This window comes from Vitis riparia, chromosome 14, assembly GCF_004353265.1.
Source record: "Vitis riparia cultivar Riparia Gloire de Montpellier isolate 1030 chromosome 14, EGFV_Vit.rip_1.0, whole genome shotgun sequence".
Classification (NCBI taxonomy): Eukaryota; Viridiplantae; Streptophyta; class Magnoliopsida; order Vitales; family Vitaceae; genus Vitis; species Vitis riparia.
Window position 1 is genome coordinate 29,510,237 of NC_048444.1, and position 24,693 is coordinate 29,534,929.

General features: G+C 34.1%; 2 protein-coding genes across 3 annotated transcripts; both read right to left on the minus strand.

Moving 5' to 3' along the window:
* Positions 1–139: 139 nt before the first annotated feature.
* Positions 140–6,726, minus strand: LOC117929639 (G patch domain-containing protein 8). Of its 2 annotated transcripts, none has more exons than XM_034849992.1 (8): positions 6,623–6,726; positions 5,670–5,751; positions 4,607–4,802; positions 2,682–2,836; positions 2,290–2,433; positions 2,082–2,185; positions 1,389–1,539; positions 140–461 (listed from the first exon to the last, which is right to left on the minus strand). In XM_034849992.1, the coding sequence occupies exons 2-8, from the start codon at positions 5,739–5,741 to the stop codon at positions 384–386; spliced, it is 900 nt and encodes a 299-aa protein (XP_034705883.1). In that variant the 5' UTR covers positions 5,742–5,751; positions 6,623–6,726; the 3' UTR covers positions 140–383. The 2 variants fall into 2 exon arrangements, with proteins under 2 accessions (XP_034705883.1, XP_034705882.1); XM_034849991.1 differs by having other exon boundaries at positions 140–470.
* Positions 6,727–15,151: 8,425 nt separating this feature from the next.
* On the minus strand, positions 15,152–15,913 carry LOC117929474 (agamous-like MADS-box protein AGL80). Its single transcript, XM_034849769.1, has one exon. It carries the CDS (start codon positions 15,911–15,913, stop codon positions 15,203–15,205), a length of 711 nt encoding a protein of 236 aa, XP_034705660.1. The 3' UTR covers positions 15,152–15,202.
* Between the last annotated feature and the right edge of the window lie 8,780 nt (positions 15,914–24,693).

The following is a 24,693-nucleotide window of genomic DNA, read 5'->3' on the forward strand; positions in this document are numbered from 1 at the left end:
ACACCCAGTGCGTATCCAAATTATAAGGACTTATTTTCAAGGACACTAGACAGATGTGTGGTATACTTGCTATTAATGCATTTGCAGGCCTAAGCCTGGGCATCTGAATTCTTGATTCAATATAGGAAATGCAATTTTCTGAAAGGAAAATTAAGCAATAATTTATTCTCACTAACTTTAACTCATAAAATTTGTTTCTGGTACAAGTTTATGATACCACGGAGGATCCATATGGTCACAACCAAAACAAATGAGTGAACACTAAGGGCACAGGTGATATATTTTATAAATTACACAAGATGGACCTGAATCCAGTGTCTGAGTCGATAAAGATATGATAGTTCTCAACCATAATTTAAGCACTGATGTCCAGTCATATATCACTATTCTTCATCACTATCGTTGCTGAAAACTGAAGCAACAGAAACTTTTGGCTTCTTTGCTGCACTGCCTGATGAATTCTGTTTGGCACGAGGAAAAAGGAGAATGATAAATTAGTAGGAAGCCATAATTTTCACATAGCATTCATCAATAACAGTAAATCAAATGACATGCTGTTTCAGTTACTTTTCCCTAGACCTGGGTTTTCAGACGGGTAGAGCTATTAACAGACTTGTATATGTGTCAATTTCCTTCATCCCTATCAATTGCAACGTGCAAATTAATGTCCAGAATCAGGGGCAAAGTTCCAAATACATGATAGCATTTTTTTTTATATAAAATGCTATAGAAAAGTAGTATAATATTTAATTGAAGACGAAAGCATGACTAAGCATACAGTGGGAATGGCAGTGATAAAAGTTGTGGAAATGATGGGAAAGGTTGTAGGATGACAGGCCACACTGATGATGATTGAGTGGCAGATGAGATCACACTACAAGTGGTGGCAATGGTCATGGTGTAAGAGGCTGTATTAAAGCTGGTGAGGGAGAGGATGGTTTTTGCATTAATTTGTAGAACCTGTAATTATGATAATAGAAGTGTTTCATAATGCAGTAGTAGTAGTAGAACAAGGGGGAAATTATTTGCTTAAACAAGTAATGTCTTACCCATACTAGCAAGAATTTTTCTGCTTTAAAAAAAAATTAAAGAATTTTTCTTTCATAAGTAGTCTCTTGCTTTCAATAACAGTAATTTCATGCTTTTTAATTTAAAGGAGTACTCGTCCATGAGTCATACCAAATAAGACATTATTATTTCTTGTAAAAGAAATAAAAAATTATTCCCAGGATACTATTTGATGCTTTTGCATATAAAAAGAACATTCTTGATGGCAAGCATCTTATCCTAACCATATTGGAAAAGCTACAAAGACAAAAGGACTATTTAAGTTAAAGATTGATCGTAAAAAGTTTATTATGTACCCTAGATGCCACTTGGATATATACCTTGGACATGCCACCTTTGGAGGAAAACCCAAACTTTAATGCTTTCCGCTGCTCTTGATCAGCAAGTGGGGTAGCACTTCTCAGTGTGGTGGAAACTGCAGTGTTTCCAGATTCCTCTTCCTGCTGCTGCTGCTGCTTTCGAGCATCCGCCCTAATTGGCATTAAGTAGAAAACCAGAAACAAAGTGATACTGTAGACATCACTGTAGACCTCTAAACTTTGGAAGAAAACAAAGTGCCAAGGAAAATAGGGTCATGGTATAAGGCTCAACTGCTGTAGTAGAAGAAATGAGGAAAAGCAATGTTTTAATGCAGATGAAAGAGGGTGTTGGTCAATGACATTGTCAAATTACCATGTGATGTTTAAAAAAAGGTAGATGATATGAGCTTAATGAAGCTGCTACATCCAGGTTTAATTTGAGGTAAACACATTCAAAAAAAAAAAGCCACCAAAAAGAAAAAGAAAATGGCATCTGAACAAAAAAGGGAGCTCCTTACCATATATTCAAGGAATAAAAAATCATCACCATCATCATTAACATTATCATCAACAACAACAAGACACAAGATTGGCGTACAAAAAGAAAATATGAGGTTTTCTTTTCTTTTCTTTTCTTGTATTAAATATCATTTCTAGCATCTAATTTTCCAAGAAGATGACCAAAATTAGCCAAGTGAAAAAAATGAAGGATACATCAGAGCAAACTTAGCCATCTCCCGCTCTTGACGTTGTTGTTCTCGTTTTTGCCGATCATCACGACTGCTAGTACCGTGCATTTCTCTCATTTCCTTAAACCTCTGCAAAGGCCCATACCAAGCAAACTTTAGATTTAGAGAAAGCCTGAACTTCAAAAATAATTTTCCTGACCAACAAAATTTTTCAGAGTACAAAAAGCATTCACCTTTCTGTGGTTGTGATCATATGAGCTCAAGTGAACTTCAAATTCCATAGCCAGTTTGTATTGCTTGTTGCAGAGCTCACAATAGAACACCTTTCGTATTTCTTTCACCTCTGTCTGAATTTTCTGCTCACGTTCTGCTACCACCTGGATTGTCATAATGTGCACGAAGCAGGCAGTAGAAGCCACCAGGTAATAAAAACTGCACGAAATTCTCAACACCTTCCAAAGTTGATGTTCCCTTATGAAATACCATTCCCGTCAAAAGACATACATATATGCTATATGCTGCCTTCTGCTATTAGATGTGCGTTTCAGAAAAAGTAAAGCATCAACCTCAAATTATCCAGTAATGGAATTTTTTACAACTAAAAACTACAACTTTGAAGGCATACCTCCCGCTTCTTTGCATGTTCCTCTGTCTCCTCTAGCTCGACATCAAGCTTTTTTCGCTGAATATTTTCCTCTGCAGTGAAAAAATCATCTTCCTCTTGTTTTCCAACCCCTAATCTTGGATCTCTAATTCCAGACTTTATTGGCTCAATAATTCCTGCATATAAACCCAGAAAGATAGTGCATGAACAACCCAGCAAAAATAAACAGAGTGTAGGAGGACATTCCAAAACTCATTGGAAATAAATGTAGTCAATGTAAGGCTATTTTGAACCAAACAAGCTGGAGAAAGAACATATCCAAGATATAAGCATCTCTAACGGAAAAACATGAGATACCAAAATCACTTTTAAGTTACTATCAGTAGCCTGAACCAGATACCAGAAAAGAAACCAAGACCACTCATGAGGAGTCAACTGACGGCATCCTTTTGCATTGTAGCAATGCAAGGGTGCTGTGGCAGCTTCTGTTCTCTCTTTTTGGTGTTTCATGGGTGGTTCCCTCCTCAATTAGACAGACTCTAAAAGGTTGGCATGGTTCTTTTATCAATAGGAAGTAGAAAAAGGTTTGGGGAGCAGCTCCTTTATGCCTTTTGTGGATAATTTGGAATAAGAGAAATAGAAAATTGTTTGAGAATGCAGAGCTCTCTGATCAAAGACTGAAAGCCTAGTTTTTGTGTAACTTGTTTTCCTAGACCAAACTGTTTATAGGAGAAAGCTCGATGTCCTTATTTGATTTCATTGATTGGTTGGCTTTGGTTTGAGGGAGGGAGTAGTTTTTTGTTTTCCCTCCTTTTTTTGGTGCTTTTTGGTGGTCGTTGTATAAATCACGTGTGCATTGGTGCACCCCTTTTTGGGGCTTTTCAATACCATTTTTATTTATCTATCAAAAGAAGAATCAATATTTTAAGATCAAAAAAGGAAAATGTTCAAACACTGTCAAAGGAAAAGGTTTTTTCAAAACATGCAACACAATTCATTGTAAGAGCAAAACTTTCTACTTTACAGCCAGCATAGAGTCACTAGCAGACATATTATAGAACTATAATATAGTTCTATGTAACCATTTGAGACACTAAAGATATTAAAAAAAAAGTCAAAAAGATATTTTCATAACTTCAAGAAAATAATTCAGGGAAAGTACACCAGGCCAAGCTTAAAAAAATAAATAAATAAATAAATAAAAAGATGATATACATGGAGGAGAGAGAAAAAAGAGCAGAAAAGAAAAGGAAAAGGACAATCAAAGATTAGGCATGCAGTCCAGAAATAGGCCTAGAAAGCCCAATAGGCAAAACACACACCATACCCAGAAATACTACAAAAAATTTACAGATTGCATGCTGCAAACTATTACCAAGTTGGGGCAGCCCTTTTGCAAGGGAATCTGCACTAAGTTGACTTATGTAAGGATCTAAGAAAGGGACCAATCAAGCTTTGGAGTGATCAACTGTCTATACCAACAACTTGGAATAGCTACACATACCTCCCCCTCCTATTCTTAATCCAATCCATACCTTGAAACTGTCCCCTTCAACTCAAGAAAAAAAGGAAAAAAGAGTAATCCTAGGCTTTTTCCTCCCTTAAATCAACAATAAGGAACCCAAGTTGCAGCCTATCAGTAACAATACCACCAAGTCTAAACAGAGTAAAAAGACTGTGCCTTGAAAGCTTATTTTCATTTCGCTTTCTCTTTTTTGATAGAGTAGTTTGAAAGCCATTTATTAAGGCAAAACAGAGATTTTATAAGACTTAAGAGTCAAAATGAAAGTAAAACTTAATAATCATAATTGCCATATCACAAGTACAAAGCTGATGAATCTATTTGGTCAGTAGAAATGAAAAGAACTCCATATTAAGAAAATAGCTACATTATACAGAATGTAAATGTTATTAAAATAATAGTATTCTATAAATAAACATCATACCTTGCTCATCCTTCCCAAGACCCTTTCCTTTCCAACCCATTTTTTGAAGAAGCCTAAACCCAATATTAGATGATGTCAATTGTGTGTCCAATGATGCTTGCTCCACATTATCCAGATCAACATTTTCTGTTGGCTTATGATTGATAGGCAAACGAAAATCCTCCGCCAAATCCTCAACAAGTGAATCCTTATATGCCTACGCCAAAAAACAGGTAAAAGAGAAACATCTCAACTTATTTGACATAACATAATTCTATATACATCCATGATGTTTTAGTGAAGAGTTAAACAGGAATATTAATGCAATGAGACTGGAGCATTTTAGTGTGCTATGAAGAGTGGTTTTTAATTGAAAAAATAAATAACAGAGTACACATTGAAAAGATAAATTGAGGCTCTATTTTACTAGTAAGACCTTGATGGTTTTCTATTTGAAGGCCCCTGGACATGATTTCCCCAACTTTAGTCATATCATTTCAGAAATATTAGTAATTTAAAACTGAAAGCATATTTTAATGAGTCAGTTAGAAAATTGAAACAATAGATCTGGTAGAAATAATTTAATAACTGAAGCAGATCATTGAGGACATAAAGGTAATTACAAATAACAGTATCCAAAAGGGGAAGTGTGGATAAAAGGGAAACACAGATGGCAAGGCCAAGAGCCTAGGACACTGAAACACAACAGTGGTTCCTCACAACAAACTTTGGCAAAACTAGTTGAGGGGTGGTTTTGTATTTCCTCTTCTTTTTGTGCCCTTTGGCGCCTCTTGTATACTCCCTGTATGCTTTTGGGTCAGCCTCAAGGTGCCCTTTTCTAATATATGCTTTTTGTGTGTTTGCCTATCAAAAAAAAAAAAAAAAAAACAAACTTTGGCAAAAATTAATTTGATAGGTAAAATTTATAGTTTGATAGCTTCCCAAATGGGCAATTTTTCAAATGAAAACCATGTGTACAGAGGAACTCATTAAATAGGTGATGCAACAAATCCATTATGAATATATGAATATATATATGTATGTATGTATGTATGTATTAGGATTTTAGCAACATATTTCTTACCTCCTCCCTTTCACGTTGCCTATTATCACGAGAGCTTGTTTCCTGTCTACCACTGTACCATCTTCTATCCATTTTCTAACCCCTGAACAATAAATAAAACAACAAATAGAAGAAAAAGCTTCACTTAGATATACTAACAAAGTAGTTTCAAATTTTGTAGAATGAAACACAATTTTGAGAAATCTTTTCTAGCTTAAACATATGTGGAAAACCATTATCAATTCAACATGCTAGAACAAATATGAATCTAAAAAGAAACCTTTTTACCAAAACTTAGCAACAAATAGAACAAAACATTACACTTAGATTCAAAAACAAATAGATTAAAATCTTGTAGCATGAAACACAATTTTACAAGGTTTTCTGAAGTTTAAACTCATGCGATAAACTGTTACGGCTACAAGATAGATAACAAACTTGAATCTAAAACAAACTGTTGCTTTACAAATACTTAGCAAAATCGGCAAAAAGGAGAATCATTGAAAAGCAGTCCTTTCATTTCAAGAAATTGCATATATGCCCAATTAAAATAAAAACAAATCGAAGTTTTTCCTTGTTTTGGACCATAGACGAAAAAAAAAAAAACCTCAACTGAGCTGCTGCGCTTTTCAATTTTTGTCCCCCTAAAACCAAAACGCAAACAAGCTTCCAACTTTTATTCCGTTTCCCTCAGTTTTTTAGGTAACCAAACGCAGCAATCAGGCACGATTTTTCAGCGCCCGGGCAAAAAAGACTTTTTGATAGTGATCAAGCATATGCAGCAAATACTCAGAAAATAAAAAAAATAAAAAAAATCCAATCCTAACAATATGCTAATCAAAGAATCAATATGTAGATCAATGAAAGAGATATAGAATCAAATCAGAAACCCTAGAAGGACTATTACTAAATTGACACCAAGTCTATGAGAGAAAAGGAAATAGTTAAGTAGAAATTCAGGAAATAAAGATTACCAGAAAGAGTGTTTGGCTTCTGAGAAAACCAACCAATTTGCTTCCGCTCACTGTCTCGCTCGCGCAGATCTACACCCATAAGCATAAGATAGAAAAAGAAATGAAAAATTACGAATGCCTCCCCTACTATTTCTAAAATAACAAAAAATTCCCCACTATTCTTTCCTAATCAATATTAGGGCCCAAAATTTTACATAAACCCTAAATTACTATGATATTTAAGAAATTAAATTACGGTTATGTTGGTACCCGCACCACACATTGATCCCAAGGCTATAAGTGTTAATTTTGTTTTATTAAAGTAAATTCAGGCTTTCCCTTTTTATCACCCCTTATATATATGTAAATAGAAAGAAATTGATTTAAATTGCAATCTTAATATGGGTGGTCTTCACTTGTAGGTTCAGTCAAGCCAAAGCCAATGAATTACGAATTGACTACGATGAGAATAATTCTCCTATGTAACATACATTTAAGGCTGGATCAGGACCATTTTTTCCATATCCTGGTCAAAAAAATTTGATCATTCAACTCTGCACCCACTTCATATGCATTCAACCCTTAAGACACCATTGAATTGCCCAAATACGTTGAGGAGTTGGAATATTTTTTTTTTTCCATTTTAATACTAATCCACAAGGGGCAGTGAACAAATGCCTGTAAAATATCTAGGCTTGGTTCAATATTTTAATGATTTTGAACTGTAAATGGTTCAGATTCTTCTCCAATAATGACAATTTGATCATCAAAGTGATTAGAGCAAGGAACCATTTTTTTTAATGGTTTAAGAAAGTTAAATTAGTGCAAGATGGAATAATGATCCGTGCCTTCAAGTACAAGGTGAGCATGCCAATTTCTGGTTCTGATTTGGGTGTAAAAAAATGCCAAAAGACTATTCAAAAATAAAAAGGGGATGTTGAAAAAGCTAGATAGCTTGGATTTGGATACCATGCCTGGCCAATGGTTGGCAATTGCAGACTCCATGGCTAGAGAGCAGCCTAACTAGAAGGGGGGAAGGGGGAAGTGGTCCCAGCCTTTGTTCAACAGGTCTTGATCCTTGCCAGCCCATGCTTTCACCCAAGCATTAAAATAAGAGCACTCTAGGGTTCCTTAGACTTTGATGTTCATCTTTGCCTTCATTTTTTAAAGGATGGTGGATGGCATGCTTAGTTTTACTTAAACGTGTGTTGCTGTCAGTGTTATCATATCTAGAGAGTTAGATGCCTCCAGAAAAGGGTAAACCCATATACCATGAGTACCGTGTTGGGGGTGCTTGCTTCTTCTTAGCCTACATTCAATTGTAAAGGTACTAAAGTTTGATACAATTCATCAACACTCAAATCTAATATGTTTTTCATGAATTTGTATATTCATGTCCATCAGAATAACCCGTTCAATAAATAAATAGTTTTTTGTCAATTTGTATGATATAGATTGAATTCAAATAGACTTATTTAATAATTATATTAATTAATTTAATTATAATTTTTACAATTTTTTACTCATTGTTAACTTATTTAAAAACTTTCTTAATATATAATTAAGTTAATTGAGTCATAAACACGTTTGATTAAGACATTAATCATATAACTTACACAAAACTTAATTTAATTTGATTATTAAATAAAATGATCTGATTTAAATGAGTTAAAATAAGTTATAAGTACAATATAATATCCAATTAATAATTAGATAGTATTTAAATTTATATAATATGTTAAAATAATTTACATGTATTAATAATTAAATAGTATTTAAATTTATATTTTTAATTTATTTGGCCCATTTAGTGGAATGTCTCAACTTGGACACGACTCGGAGAAAGACCACCAACGACAAAATGCGAATGGCGACGCCTAACTATTCAATTCAAGCAGTCCTTTTGAGCCATCGACTATTCAACTTTCCTACCGAGCACTGTAAGCAACTTGGTCATATCATGATGACATGGGCTAGTGGTTACCTTAAATAAAAGAGTGAACAAGAAGAGAAATAAAGTTGGGTATCTACGTATAGAAATGAATAGAAAGTAGAAACCCATTGATTTTCTTAAAACTGATGGGACAAAATATCTTGTTACATCAACTTACTGTTGGTTATGCCTTACAGTCTGGCGATCCGGATGTTCCCTTCATTAGCATTCACAGGGGAAGACGGAAAAAACAAAACAAAAAAGAAAAAGCAAGAAAGAAAGAACGAAAGAGGTACAAAAGGAAAAGTAGCGCCGATTAATTTTTTTCTTTCACGGTGAAAGGAGGGACCACAGACGTAGTAATTCAACATCCCAGCAGGCTGCTTGCCATAAATATGAAAGTGGAGGACCGTAGCACACGTGCTTTGCCCAAGTTTTACCAACATTGTTTCATTTCTTTGCTTTCTTGGCTTGTCATTTCATTCAATTTGGACCATCGATATCTATCGTTCTGGACTTGAACTCCCCAGATTCTCCACCCTGTGATCACCACCTATAAATACAGGTGAGCTTCTTGGCATTGGAAAACCAAGACACAGCACTGCAACTTCCTTCTTACTTGAGTTTGCATTTCAGCAAAAAAGGAAGAGGGGAAGAAGCATGGGAGGCAACAACAGGCAGAAGAAGTCTTCTTCTTCTTTCTCTGTTTTCAGCCTCTTCAAATCCAAGGGGTCTCAGAAAGTGAAGTACACCAATGATGAATCACCAAACATGCAAAAGGTATGGCCTAGTGGCGGGGTACGCTGGATAACTGAGCCTTCTATTGACAAGGAAGCTTCGGCTTTCATCGACAGGTTCCACGAGAAACGTAGTCGTGTTGCAGCTGCAAACTGAATGCCAGGAGCCTCTGCGTCTTCATTTGTTTTGTCTTACTTATTATTCAAATTGAGTTTGTTGTTTCTAGTTTGTGGACAATAATATGTAAGAGGTGTTGTTTTATATTCAAGCTCTCCTCCCCTCCTCCTCTGTATATATCAAATCAGTACTGTTATATATCAAATTGAGTTTATCTTTATTGCCGTTTCGGTTTCTGCCAATAGTTTTTAGCTTTGTAATAGGATTTCTAAATGACTTGGCATTCTTGTTATGGGCATGGCTCTATCCTTGCAAGGGTGATGGTGCTATAGCTCAAGTGCATAATTCTGTTGAAGGCATAATCCAGGAAAGCCTGCAGATATCAAGAAACTTCTTAATATACAGGCCCAAGCTACTGCTCTTAAAACATTAATGACTGAAAATAACTGGATTTAAGGCATAGCAGTCTGGTCGTTGTGCTACTATCCCTCATATTGCAATGAAACTACTTGAAATTAAGCAGTATTTCTAATTTGTGAACCATAATACAAAGATTTGTTGCAAGCTTTTTGCTTCTTTGCAGAGATAAGAGTGTGTTTATATGGTCTCTTTGGGGTTCATCCTTACTGTGGTTTTTTATTGCGTCAATGTTAACAAGGATTCTAACAACTTGGGACAGTTCCAATGGCCTCATTCTTCTTATTAGCTTCAACAAACCAGAAGGCTCATCACAACCCTAAACTATCAACAGAGTCTACAATGGGGTGATCAACATCCACCAATAAAACTTAGGACCACAAAGAACAGAGTTTTTAAGTTTATGCTATTATCACAGGTTTTGGGCAGTAAGAAAGGTTCTTGAATGCATTTTTGAGAGGAGTACAAGAACTGTCATGGGATCAAGTTACTTACAACTATGGTACTCCAGTGTTGGGTATATTTTACCAAGTTACTTCTTAAGTTTTTTGTTTCCCAGAGTAAGATACTGGCTAAAGAACCTTACAGTGCCTCTGATTTTTGGAATCTAGGACATTCCCAAGAAGAGGGGTTGTGGTTTCTCCCAGAGAAATTATTGGACATTCCACATATCTTTCTTCTCAGCCTTTTAACTTTTTCTGGGCTAGAGTCTGTAACAACCCACCCCCTTTTTCTCCTTTCTTTTAGCTTATATTCCTTCTATACACGGTACTTATTTTCGTTCAGTTCTTTGCTAATCCATGCTTCACAAGTATAATCATTTTTCAAAGATGAGTGAAGAGTTTCAATAACAAACGGTGCCAATAGAAAAAGGAATGAAAAATAGGAGAACAAAACTAATGAGCCTACAGACAAGAGCATGTGAAAAAACTAGAACCCTGTTCTAGACTCGTTAAAAACCCCAATTATTTTGAAAAGTTGGCTTTGAGACACTGACAATAAACATTACGAACAACCCCAAGAAAAGTAGGCCGTGGTAGCAGTGAAGAATCAACAAGAGAATGTGAAAAAACTAGAACCCTGTTCTAGACTCGTTAAAAACCCCAATTATTTTGAAAAGTTGGCATTGAGACACTGACAATAAACATTAGGACAACCCCAAGAAAAGTAGGCCGTGGTAGCAGTGAAGAATCAACAAGAGCATGTGAAAAAACTAGAACCCAGTTCCAGACTCGTTAAAAACCCCAATTATTTTGAAAAGTTGGCTTTGAGACACTGACAATAAACATTATGAACAACCCCAAGAAAAGTAGACCGTGGTAGCAGTGAAGAATCAACAAGAGCATGTGAAAAAACTAGAACCCTGTTCTAGACTCGTTAAAAACCCCAATTATTTTTGAAAAGTTGGCTTTAAGACACTGACAATAAACATTAGAACAACCCCAAGAAAAGTAGGCCGTGGTAGCAGTGAATCAAGAATAATGTTGACAAATTAGAAATATTTGGCATTCGGCATCCTAGACTTCTAGGCATGTGATTGATCTTTGAATCTAAAAAGCTTGAACTTATCAATCAGTCCCTATCCTTGTGTTTGAGCTCAAAATGAATCATGCTATTATTGTCAATATTCTCTCTATAATGTGATGGATTGTATTTAATTTTTAGTGGATAACATACAGAGTCCTTAGCTTGAGTCTCATTTGTTGTGTTTTAAGCATAACAAATGGAGTAGCTTTTGCGACTCCTGTCCTGCCATTCAAGTCTAATTTTCTTGTGGATTTGGCCTTTTTTGCTAGTTTCAACTAGACCATGTTAATCAAACACTGTAAGTGTCAATCCTAAGAAGGTGAAAGCTGAATTATTAGAAGACAGTACACACCCTATACCCTAGTTTTAGCCATGGTTGGAGGATTCTCATCTCTAACTGGTTCCTTCTCTTTCGAACAGTAATGAAACAAAGTGTTGAGGAAGTTACTAGCCGTGCCAGGCTAAAGTACACTGGCTTATGTAGGCTTTTTCATTTAGATGAATGGAAGGAGAGCCATCTGAGTAAGTTCATGCATGAAGTTCCCTTTTCCTTAGATCCCTTTTCTAAGTTCCTTTTTGGGTGGCTCTACCATGTGATTGGATTTGCACAACTGATGGTTTTAAGCCTCCTAAATTCTCCTTTCTACTCCACTAATGACTAAAGCCTCCCTTAGCTTTTCTTCAGTTTTACAATGTTCTCTTGCCTTCACCTTTGAAGTTTTTGGAATTTAGTAGCAATGCATGAAGATAGGTCCAATGACTTCGACAACATTTGCATATAAATTAAGATACGTGTCATATTCAAATATGTTCTTTCCCAAAACATTGGTCCCACCAGAACTCCTTTAGCAAACAGTACAGGAAGATCGGATTCTTGCACCTGAATTTGTAATGACTTCTTTCATTAGAAAAAGATATGATATCTCACTTGCTTGTCGCTTAAGAGACTTAAAATCTTCAAGATCCTCCAGTTTCTACTAGTTTATTATGCAAACATTATCAGACACTTTTTTGGAAGCTAAGGCGATATGTTACAGTTTTCTTGTTCTTCAGCTGAACGAATCTAGTCAATCTTTTACCTAATACAATTCTAAGAAATGTTACACCTTTCTAGACCAGTCAATAAAATAACTATGTAGCCTACCCGCGAAGCCTTGACCTTATTTTAGAATCTTCAAACTTAAGGAATTGAAATTCCCTAGCAACTATTGATCAATGGACTTAGACTAAGCCTCCTTGAAAGCAAAATTTTGAATGGCCCCAACTAGATCGAAATTTCTCCAAGCTTTCTCTATATTTTGTGATTCTTGGTCCATTCATATGTGCATCCTTGTTGTCCAAGTAAAAGATTCATTGTTTACCATTGAAGTAATGCAAGCAAAGCTAGTGATGGGCATGCGCTAAAATTGGATTCCCCACCTTTTACGGGTCTACCGTGATCAAGGAGAATCGGGTCAATGCACAATTATAAAGGGGAGATTCTTGTATGAATTCAAATATGGGCATTTCAAATGAGACCAAACATGCATCCTTATTTGTGATAGACAGTTATGTTAGTAGCAACTAGAACAGTACCGTGATATTTCCATGGTCCTAGTTCCATGAACAGTATATCACTCGGCGTGTTGATTTTTGCGCATATGGCTGTGAAGATGACTTTGATTGTGTTGGAGTTGGGACTCAGAAAGTTGTCAATTTTGAGGGGGAAAAGAAGAATTAACTTAGCCTCTAAACACAATCAATATTGAGGAGCCTGCAAACAATACATCAAATATAGGGTTTTACCATAAATTAATTTGTGATTAAAAGAGAGTATTTTGTGATAGAAGAATTTTTGTCACAAAAAAATTATTTGTGGCTGAGTTTGTTGTTATAAGTTGGCAAAATGAAATTTGCGACAACATGTTTTTCTTCACCATAAAATAAGTATTTAGCAATATGTAACTTTTTTACCATAAAAGAAAATTATGAAAGATCAATCTTTTCCCATGAAATAAAATTTATGGTGAAATATGTTTTACTACAATAATAATATTAATAATTAATTTATAATTTTTTTAAACATTTAATCAAGCTTTCCCCCTTTATTATCATCCAATGATGGTTATAAAGACTTGTTATAAATAAAACCAAATATGGTGAATGCCCTTATCCTATACATGTGGAAATCCAATGGTCAAGTAAAAAAGAATTAGCCTTCTAGAAGAGTTAGCAAGAGAAAATTGGTGTACAGCTTGTAAAATTACACTTGAAGATTTTTCTTTTCTTACCATCTTAAATTCAAAGTGTCTGTGATTCTAATAAATATTTTTAAAAATTGTTTCTAATATTTCTAATACTTGAAAAATAAAAATTTTCAAGTATAAGAAAGATTACAAGCGCTATTTAAAATCACTACCAAATGATTCTTGGTATCGAATCTACAGTACACTCTATATCCAGCCTTTTAGGAGAAGCAAAGGAGGATCCGCTATAGAAGTTGGACGATAACTCACCTATAGAATTTTGATCGATATGTACAAAGAAACTTGCAGCGGCTATCAGAGAGCAAAAGATGAGCATTAGTCCTTCGAAGTAGTTGGAACTTGGAAGTACCAAACCCTATGGTCAAGGTCAGTGTCTGTCCTTTTTCTTTGCTATTAATTTAGATGCCTTCTATGTGTAACAAAGGGAGAAACTCCATATCGTAAAAATGGTCTTAAATGGTGTTTGATTTGTACATTGCTTTTATGGAAAACCCCAGATTTTTTGCAATTTATTGTTTGAATTCTATCTCACTAGATCATCATCAAGCCCACAGCCATTCATGGGAAATATCTCTATGATTGCAATGAGATGGATGACAGCAAACATGGTCATTTTGTTGGGTTCAAGAACATATGGTAACTACCATGCGTATCACATGCAGGAATTAATTAATTGATTTGCTCCATGATAAGGTGACTATTTGGTCAGACATCTTATTTATGGGAATTTTTTGAAATGAAATCCTGCGGATATGTCGAATAAACAACAAAATCTGATGGTGGGGAATATCCATTATGCTGTACTTGATAAGATTTTTCACCTTTTCTTAAAACATGCTTAAACTTCCAACCACAAGGGCATTCTGTATTGAGTTTTCCACGTTCATCATGTGTTCTGAATGAGAAACAACACAGAGGAATTGAGTCCTTGTGAATGCAGAAAAGGCCTCTCCTTCTGCATATGACAGAAAGGATGAAATTTTCATGGCCACATTGACAGCCAACATCATATATATGATGATCAAGTACATAGTTTGGCATGCCAAGGTACAACTCATGGTGCGAAGTAAATACAAATACGTCGATGATAATTCATTAATGGGGCATTTGGACGCGTCGGTTTTTATGACAAAGTGTTCAATTTTCTACCATTCAAGTGTTGTCATTTTGGTGAGGGGTTGGATTCTCTGTCAAATGGCATAAAAAACATAATGGACCTGACTTGTCTTCCTTAATGCTTAAGCATTTCAACAACAATGGTCTTTATCATTTAAAAGAGATGGAGAAGGGAAATTTCAATAAATGGAAACTCAATTCTTAAGAAATTTGTCATTGTGACCATTAATATAGAGACATTCAAATTAAGACCTTAGTTCTTAGACATTATTTGCCTGCCTGTGATTGCCATCGTGCTGTCTTTGATGCCATGATGATACAGAATTTGGGGTCATAAAGAGATAAACACGTGAGAGATCAGAAAACTAATCATAGATAGCTAAAGACTGTGGAGATAATCCTGCTACCATGGACAGAAAACAGAAACTGAAAACAACCCTGATCATCTTAGGCTAAAACACTAAAAACATGTGCTAGAAATGATCAAGAACCCCATTGCTGCTGCAATCAAGGGAAAAAGCCATTAGGCCAGAGAGCATTGTGGTTGTTGTCCCCAAATGGCAGCATCATGTCATCTCCAGCAAAGCCCATCTGCTCATTGGGGTTCACCAAGTCAACGAACCACTGCTGCCTCTGAATGGCATCCATGCTGTCAAAGGCTGGTTTCTCCTCCTGTGCTTTCCCTCCAGTCTTTATCAGTTGTCCTGCTGCTGCTGCGGCAGCTGCTGCTGCCTGGGACTGAGCCTCTTTGTTGAGAGACTCAATCCTCTTGTGAATTTCCTTCAAGTTCTGGTCAATCATCCACCCAAGATCATTCAAATCAACTATATTGAGATTCTGCAGGCCCTTACCAGTCAAGCTCTGGTACATGACTTGAGTAATCTCCTTTTCGCGGTTGTCCTTGCGCTGTTTCTTGAGCTGCTCATTGCCTTTTGCTATCCTTTGCCTGAGGAAGCTCTCCTGGTTGACCATCTTCTTGCTTTGCTCCATCTCAGGCATCTTCTTGAAATGGGCAAGCACACGTTGGACTCCCAAAGGGGAAGGCCAGACTTCAGGCTGAGAGTCATATGGGCTATAAAGGATGGCACAGGCATCAATCCCACAGAGAGTGCTCAACTCACTCACCTTCTTCATCAGACCCTTCTTCCTTTTCTTGAATGTTGCTTTTCTTGCAGAATCATTAGTGATGTATGCAAGCTTCACCTTCTTTCTAGTCATGATGCAGGCAAAAAGAGTTAGAGAGGAGAAAAGAATATGGAATGAAGTTGGCTTCTCTTGCCTCAAAAAACCATTGTTATATATAGAGTTGAAGAGATTCCAATCTTGATATCAGAAGATTATGAATTTGCATATCCTAGTTGGAATATTGATGGCTTATAAGATTTGGATTATAAGGTCATTAAATTTTGGGCACCTTATGTTTCGTTTCTTCCCTTTTTTTTTTCCTTCCAATTGTGGGCTAACAAGGTTTACCATCTTTGAAACTTTGGACATAAAGCTTTCAAGAAGAAAATGGAATGGCCAAATGAATGGCATCTTTTATCTGTGCATATTTGTCAGGTCAAATCTTGGGCAGGAGATTTTTAGAATGTTCAATCAATTTAATAGGGTGAGTTGGTTGAGATTTTCTTCCATTTTTGACATCCCATTGTGATTTCAACATAATATTTTTCCAATCAAAATATTATTTTCAATTTTTTGGTAAGAGGTTTAATGCATATTTAAGGGGTTTTTTTAACCTGAGGATTACAGGGGGGAAATAATGAAGCAAATGCTTCCAATTCTCTACCCTAAGAAATAATTTCTCTCTAAGTACATGTCATCATCTTACATATTCTGTTTTGTTATGAGTTGCTCTTTGTAGGATGAATCAGCAAATTTGGAAACTGTTTTTGAGATCGGTTTCTTGTTTTTTTAACTTCAAAAACATATTTAATAAATTTTGTTTTGAAATGTCATTTTGTAAGAATAATTTTGAGGTGCTCTCAAATATTGTTTAGAAAAATTATCCAAAAGGTTAATTAGTTGTGGTAAAAGGGTCATTAAGTTTGCTAATTCCTTCAGATTCCATATCCAAAATCCTTAGAAGGAATTTTGAAAAATTGACCACACTACAATTTCAATCATGTCCTTTTCTTTTTTCTTTTTTTCTTCTTTTCATCACTTTACCCTATTGCCCCCCTTAATTTTGCCATTTTAGGATTATTATTATTATTAAATACTAATATTGAATGTCACATATGATTTTTACAAAAAAAAACCCTTATGCTTTAAGAATGCTAATTCATATAGTATCATATTTTTAATCTATTTGCCTCATCCTTTTAACATATTTGTATCACATAGTTCTCTTATAAAAAGCCTAATTGCATTGAAAAATTGTTAATATTTTTTTTACAAAACATAGATTACATTTAGTTATATTTATTATTATTTTAAATATTTTTTATATTTTAGTGTGTCAATTTTAAAATTTTGAAAACTCATAAAGGTTGTAACTTTTGTATTAATTAAATGTAAAATAATTTCAATAAGATTGCTTTTGATTTAATTTTAAATAAATAATCAAATTGTGTAACATTTTTATTCAAGATGTAGCTTTTAAAAATTTATTATTAATATTGTAAAAAATGAAAAATAAAAAATAAAAAATTAAGCTCTTACAAGTTATGAGAAAAAATATTTGAGTATTTTTCTATCATGTTATAATCCTTTATGGTAAGTATAAAAATTAATTATAGGGTGTTGGACATTTTTATTAGAAGACAAACTAATGGTTATTATAGTCATTTCAGATTAGGAATTTTCAAAATTGGTAGCCGTTACAGTCCTTATCATACATTTGTAGCTTATTAGATAACTTTCTAAAAATAATTAAAAATGTAAAGAATATTTTGACAACTTTTATCCTATATCTATCTATAGAATAAAACCCAAAAACTAATTTCCATAATTGAGTTTTTGAAATAAAATTTTATTAGAAAAATAACGAAAACTAGACCCATACATTTAATAGAGAAGTTTTTATATTTTATATAAAAGTCACTATTATTTTCTGATTTTAAAAATAGAAAAGACAAAATATATCCAAATGAAAACTAAACTTTCTAAAAACATTTAAAGTTAATGTTATTTTTTAATTTCTTTCTTGTATCTTATATAAAAGTTACTATTATTTTTTTTTATTTTAAAAATAGAAAAAGCGAAGTGTATCTAAATGAAAACTAAGAGTTTGTTTGACGGAGTTTTTAAAAACAGTTTCCTCTTTTTAAAAATTCATAACATTGTTTGATTATTATTTTTTGTTTTTCGTTTTTAAAAACATAGTGAAATAGAAAACAACTTTTAAAAAATAAGTAAAAGTTGTTTCATCAATTTTTAAAAATAATAGAAAAATACATGCATTCTATTATTTCTCTTTTACATAAAATTATTATTATTTTTTTGTACATTATATAAAAGTTACTATTTTTAAATAAAAAAAACAAAAAAAAACGAGTCTCATTCATGTTTGCTTAATTAGTTGTTTGTGTCGAGCCGTAAATAGATTGTAATTGAGTTGTAAATAGAATAGGAAAATTATTTTAAAATCCTTTAAATTTAGGGATTGAGTTAGATAGTTTTTTAATTTAGGAATAAGTTAGTTTCCTATTATGTCTTTTGTTTCCTATTTCTTCTCTTGTAATCTCCTATTTAAACTGTGTGTATAGTCAATATAAAATATAGAACTTATTATTTTTCATCCCATATTTCGTGTCATGGTATCAGAGCAGTAGGTTTTTAAAATTTGGACATCATTTTGGCCTTCATCGCCATTTTTTCTGGCCTTTATAGTTGGATTTTTTTTTATATTATTTTATTCACGTTTTCTTTCTCTGCTTTGTTTTACTTTCTGAAGGCAAAACATAGTATTTCACGTGTTCTTTTACCAGCCTTCATTGCTATTGGTTTTTTGTTTCGCAATCTGCCTTAATTCCCAAGAGATCAGGTTTTTCGTGGAAGACGTCAGAGGTTGCAGAGACAACTACTACAACACAATCAGATGAGATTGTTCGATTTCAACAACTTGGGGATTTGCAAAACATTCAGGCTGCGTATAGGCTAGATGGAAAAAATTACCTTAAATGGTCTCAACTTGTTCGCACTACGCTGAAAGGGAAAGAGAAGATCAACCATCTTATGGGTACAGGGCCGAAACCAAGAGATCCCCGTTTTGAAGCATGGGATGAAGAAGATTATATGATTATGACGTGACTGTGGAATTCTATGACTCTTGAGATTAGTGACACATGTATGTTCTTAGCTACAACTAAGGATATTTGGGACATAATCTAACAGACATATTCAAAAGCTAGAGATGCGGTTCAAGTATATGAGGTTAAGGTGAAGACGATTGTTGCAAAATAGGGAAGTAAAACAGTTACTGAATATGCCAATCAATTGAAAGCTTTGTGGCAAGATGATCATTATAAGGTGATAAAAACCAAATGTCCTGACGATGTCGTTGTTCTAAAGGATTTCATTCAACAAGATAGAGTCTATGATTTTCTTGTTGGGCTTAACCCAAAATTTGATCAAGTGAGAATCCAAATTCTTGGCAAACAGGAGGTTCTGTGCTTTAATGAGGTGGTAGAACTGATTCGAGGCGAAGAAAGCCGAATGAGTGTTATGCTTGAACCACAAACCTTGGATGAATCAACCCTAGTTGCAAAAACAGAATATTCAAAGCAAGGAAAGAATGATCTGCCTAAACACTTAGGTAGAGACAATCAGTGGAAGGAGAACAAGATTGCACCTATGGTAAGAAACCAAGGCACACAAAAGAGAAGTGTTGGAAGCGGAATGGTAAGCCACCAAGTCGTGAATGGGGAAACCGTGGAAGACAGTAAAGGCCTCAAGCACACATGGCAAAGCAGCCCAAAACTGAGGAAAATTCAGCAACAGGCGGGTTCAATAGTGAAGAAATAGAGAAGCTAAGAAACTTGTTGGGATCCCTTGACAAACCTACTGGAACTTGTTCTTTGGCTCTTTCAGGTACACCTTCATTCTCTTTTTGCATAAATGCCTCACACAGGGTTTATGATGACTCTTGGATAATAGACTCCGGTGTCATAGACCATATGACCTCCAAATCTCAACTTTTCCATACCTATACCCCAAGCCCAAGTAACAAGAAAATTGCAGTGGCCAATGGCTCTTTAGCTACCGTTGCAGGTTTCGGAGACATATACATCACACCTACCCTTATTATTAAAAATGTCCTCCATGTACCAAAATTGTCGGCCAACCTTGTTTCCATTCAAAAACTTACCCATGATCTTAAATGTTATGCTATTTTTTCCCTTCTTATTGTGTTTTTCCAGAACAAGGCTCGGGGAAGAAGATTGGACTTACTAAGGAAATGGGTGGTTTTAACCACCTTGAATCATCTCAGAAAACTAGTAATAATTTGTCGTTGTCTTATCTTAGTTCCTCAAATAAAGAGACCATTTGGTTGTATCACCTACATCTAGGTGATCCATCTTTTAGGGTTTTAAAGGTCATGTTTCCTTATTTGTTCCAAGGATTAGATATTTCTGAGTTTCATTACAAAACTTGTGAATTGGCAAAACATACTCGTGTATCTTTTCCTATCAACAATATAAGAAGTTCTCATTCTTTTTCATTTGATTCATAGTGACATATGGGGTCCTTCGACTATACCTAGTGTTTTTGGGCCTCGTTGGTTTGTATCCTTAATTAATGATTGCACTCGGGTTACATGGATCTTTCTTCTTAAAAAAAATTCTGATGTTAGCATTGTTATACCTAATTTCCACTTAATGGTTCAAAACTAATTTGGGGTTAAAATAAAAAGCTTTAGGACAAACAATGTTAGAGATTACTTCAACCAGATTTTGTCACCCTATTTTCAATCACGGGGCATTTTCCATGACTCATCATGTGTTAACACACCCCAACAAAATGGGGTAGTCGAGATGAAAAATAGGCATTTACTCAACACAACCTGAGTCTTACTCTTTCAAGGGAATGTTCCTAAGTCCTATTGGGAGGAAACTGTTCTTACTGCCACATACATGACAAATAGAATTCCCTCACGAGTGTTAGACAACAAAAGCCCCGTAGAGATACTTAAGAGTTTCTATTCACACTTCAGAACCTCAAATGGGTTCACTCTTGGAGTATTTGGGTGCACTGCATTTGTTCATGTCTATAGCCAACATAGAGACAAGCTAGACCCCCGAGCCATAAAATGTGTCTTCCTTGGTCACTCATCCACTCAAAAAGGATACAAGTGTTACAATCCCTTATGTAGAAAATTTTACATCTCTATAGATGTCACCTTCATAGAAAATAAACATTTTTTCCCCAAGTCCTCTCTTCAGGGAGAGATTTCAATGATGGAAGATAGTCTTTGTGAGTCTTTTGAACCTCTTGACATTCCTCATGTCTTAACCCATGGTGATGAAAAATCTGAGTCATCCGAGCCAATCACACCTGAGTCACCCAATTTTACCACTGAACCCGTGTCATCCCATGTTCCATCTAGTGTCACTTGCAATTTTCCACAGTTTCCTAAGGTGTATTCAAGGGAAAAGGTCATTCTAGAACAAAAGCAGGTCCAAGAATCCAACTCAGACACTGAGAATGAAATCACGGTAAGATCATACTCACCTTTACATACACAACCTGGTGAACTTCCACTGACTCAACAAACAACCTAGACCTAGACCTTCCCATTGCTGTCAATTAGCTGATATCCTAACAAAAAGGTTAAACACTTCAATGTTTCATGATCTTGTATTCAGGTTAGGAATGGAAAACATCTATTCCTCAGCTTGAGGGAGAGTGTCGAGTTGTAAATAGGTTGTAATTGAGTTGTAAATAGAATAGGAGAATTATTTTAAAACCCCTTAAATTGAGGGATTCAGTTAGATAGTTTTCTGATTTAGGAATAAATTAGTTTCCTATTATGTCTCTTGTTTCATATTTCTTATCGTGTAATCTCTTATATAAACTGTGTGTATAGTCAATCTAAAATATAGAACTTATTATTTTTCATCTCATATTTCATGTCAGTTTGTGTAACTTGCCTTTTAATTAATACTTGGATTCTCATTCATGTTTCACAAATGAGTATCATCCATATATATATATATATATAAATATTATAAATTTGGAACCATTATAACCTATTGCCTTCTGTTTCAATAATGAAAAACTAAACAATAAACATGAGAAAATTCAAACTTCACAACTTATCTTTTTCATCTCACTAAATTTTCCATTTGCAACTCTTCCTTCCATGACTGAGCAGGGGGAGAGGATGTCTCATCTTTATCGGAAGCTTGACATTTTGCAACTCATGATGAGCAAGACCAAGATCAAGATCTACCAACCAAGTTGTACCTCATACAAGTAATGCAACCAATGATAATAGAGGTTGGCTTTTATAAAAAGACAGGAGTAAGCAAGCCAGAGGAGCCTCTTCACTCATAAATACCTATATCTTTCAAGTTTCAGCAACAACAATCAAGTCTTTAAACAGTTCAAAAAGCTTTGATGGCTTGTGGATTTTAGTTATGGTAGCATTTGTTAGTCCATTGTCCTAGGCTTTCCAAGTCATTTTTATCTTTTGAGTTTGTTCTACTTCTAGGTTCAAAATTCTTAACTTTTAGTTTAATGCTTAGTTTCAATTCATGTTGCATCATTTTTATTTAAATTTCAATCAATTACTTAGCTGAAGATGAGAATTTACAGTTCCATGTTCATGGTTGATGTGAGTTTAGGACTCTATTTTTTTATTTTTCTTATCTAGTTGACTCTAGTCTTCCTAAGCTAAGGATTAACTTTGTTTTGCTTGAATTGACACCATGATGGAGTGAGCCATGAAGAGTAATTCTTTCTTATTGGGACCATGATTTCCCATTGCTTGAAATATTTAGAATAGAAATGTGGTGGTGGAGTAAGTTAAGGGGGAGTGAAGCCTTGTAGTAGCATGATGTAGGTCTACATGAGAATTGAGTGGTTGTTAAGAAGTGTGGTGCCTATCCATATCATGATTACATGCATGAAGACTTACCTCGTGAATATAGCCTCTTTCATTCCTTCTGTCGATGCTCTCATTCAATTTCTATTGTTATTGCTTTATTTATTTCCAATCATTGAATGTTTGCCTATGATATTATTACAATTAAATATCGATAATTACATATATTTCGATTTTACAAATATATCGAATAATCGGTGGAACAAAAATTATTTAAAATTCATAAGAATGCTTGGAAAAATTCCAAAAAACAATAAAATAAACAAGAATACACATTTTAAAGTTATTTCGCAAGTGTAATTGATATAGATGTGATCAGGAAGAAAAACATTGACAGATAGAGATATATTGGTAGATTCAATATCTGAATTTTGGAAGTATATAAAGTTAAAATTGAATTAAAAAATATTTGATTTATTGAATAAAAACAATTTATACATAAATATAGTACATATGACATTACAATAGTTTTTTATATCAAAATGGAGATCGATGTGATTCCATCATATTTTTAGATAAAGAAAGTTCATCTTGTTGAAGATAATATTTATTTTAAAATGTTTAAAATACTTTTATTAAAACATGTTTTATTATATTTTAAATGAAAAATTAAATTAATTTATATAAAATATTTTATTTGAGATTTAATTTCTAAAATTTTATTAAAAATATATGGTAACAACTTTTTCTATTAACATTAATTTATTTAAATAATTAAAATTATTAATAATTTATCTTATCATATTAATTTTAATTCATAAAATATCGTCCATAAATATGGATAATTAATAATTATTTATATATAGAGAGAGAAAATTGTTCTATGATTTGTTTCCTACTTTCCTTTTTATTTTTTACTTATTTTATCTCTACCAAATCTAAAAAAAATAAAAAGGGCCGCCACCACTTCTCTCTCTCACTCGGGGCCTCGGGCATCAAGAAGCCCTTTTCTGAAGTTGCCCTCCAGACGACAGAATCCCTAAAAAGGCCCTATTTTCCTCTGCCACTTTCAATCCTCGCAGGTACTAATCTAATCATGTTATTTTTTTTTTCAACCCCCGTTTGATTCCCAAGAAAATCCATCCCCCATTCGATTTCCGGGAAAATTCATCCTCGTTTGATTTCCGAGAAAATCCATGCAAAACCCCCAAAGAAAACCAAAAAATTGTTTTTTTTTCTCCCTGTGTTTTCTGGATCTGTTCTAAGGGTCGCTTTGCTTTTGTGCCATTGGATTTAAATTTCACGAACCCTAAATCCACGATTTTTGCGCCAGGCTGAAAAACACAACCTTGGCCTGCAAATCATGATCAGATTACCAAATAACATCTTCTGTTTTTTTTTAAAAAAAAATTGGACAGATTTTGTATCCTGTGCGCGGGCTGGACTGGTAAGAAATATCGGGAAATTTCCCAAAAAATGGGTAAAAATACCGATAAATACCGAAATATTGGAGATATTTTTGAAATATTACCGAAATTTCCGTCGACCGATAATCGGTGACGAATATCGTATCGGAGCCGGCCGATAAGCGATATTTCGGATTCGACATTTCAATCCTTGACTACCACCAATGCTCACATTGATTTTAACAAAATAAAATAAAATAAAAGAATTGCATAAAAACCTTTTTAAAATAAGTATATATATATAAACTATGAAATTTAATTTAAATTATATTACCAAGCAAAAAAAATTCACACAACTTTTGTGCATTTATTTTCAAAACATTTTCTCCTCCAACTCAGTGAGCTCCATCCCTCAATGCAATTGTTATTAATAACAAATAAAAATCAAATATCAAAATGAATATACATTACTAATTAAAAAATTAAAATTAATTTTAAAATATTAAATTATTAATATTCGACATATTTGATTTCTAGAGCTTCCATAATGAATTTCTAAACTAAAAAAAAACTGAAATTCTAACTTTTTAGATTTGTGAAAA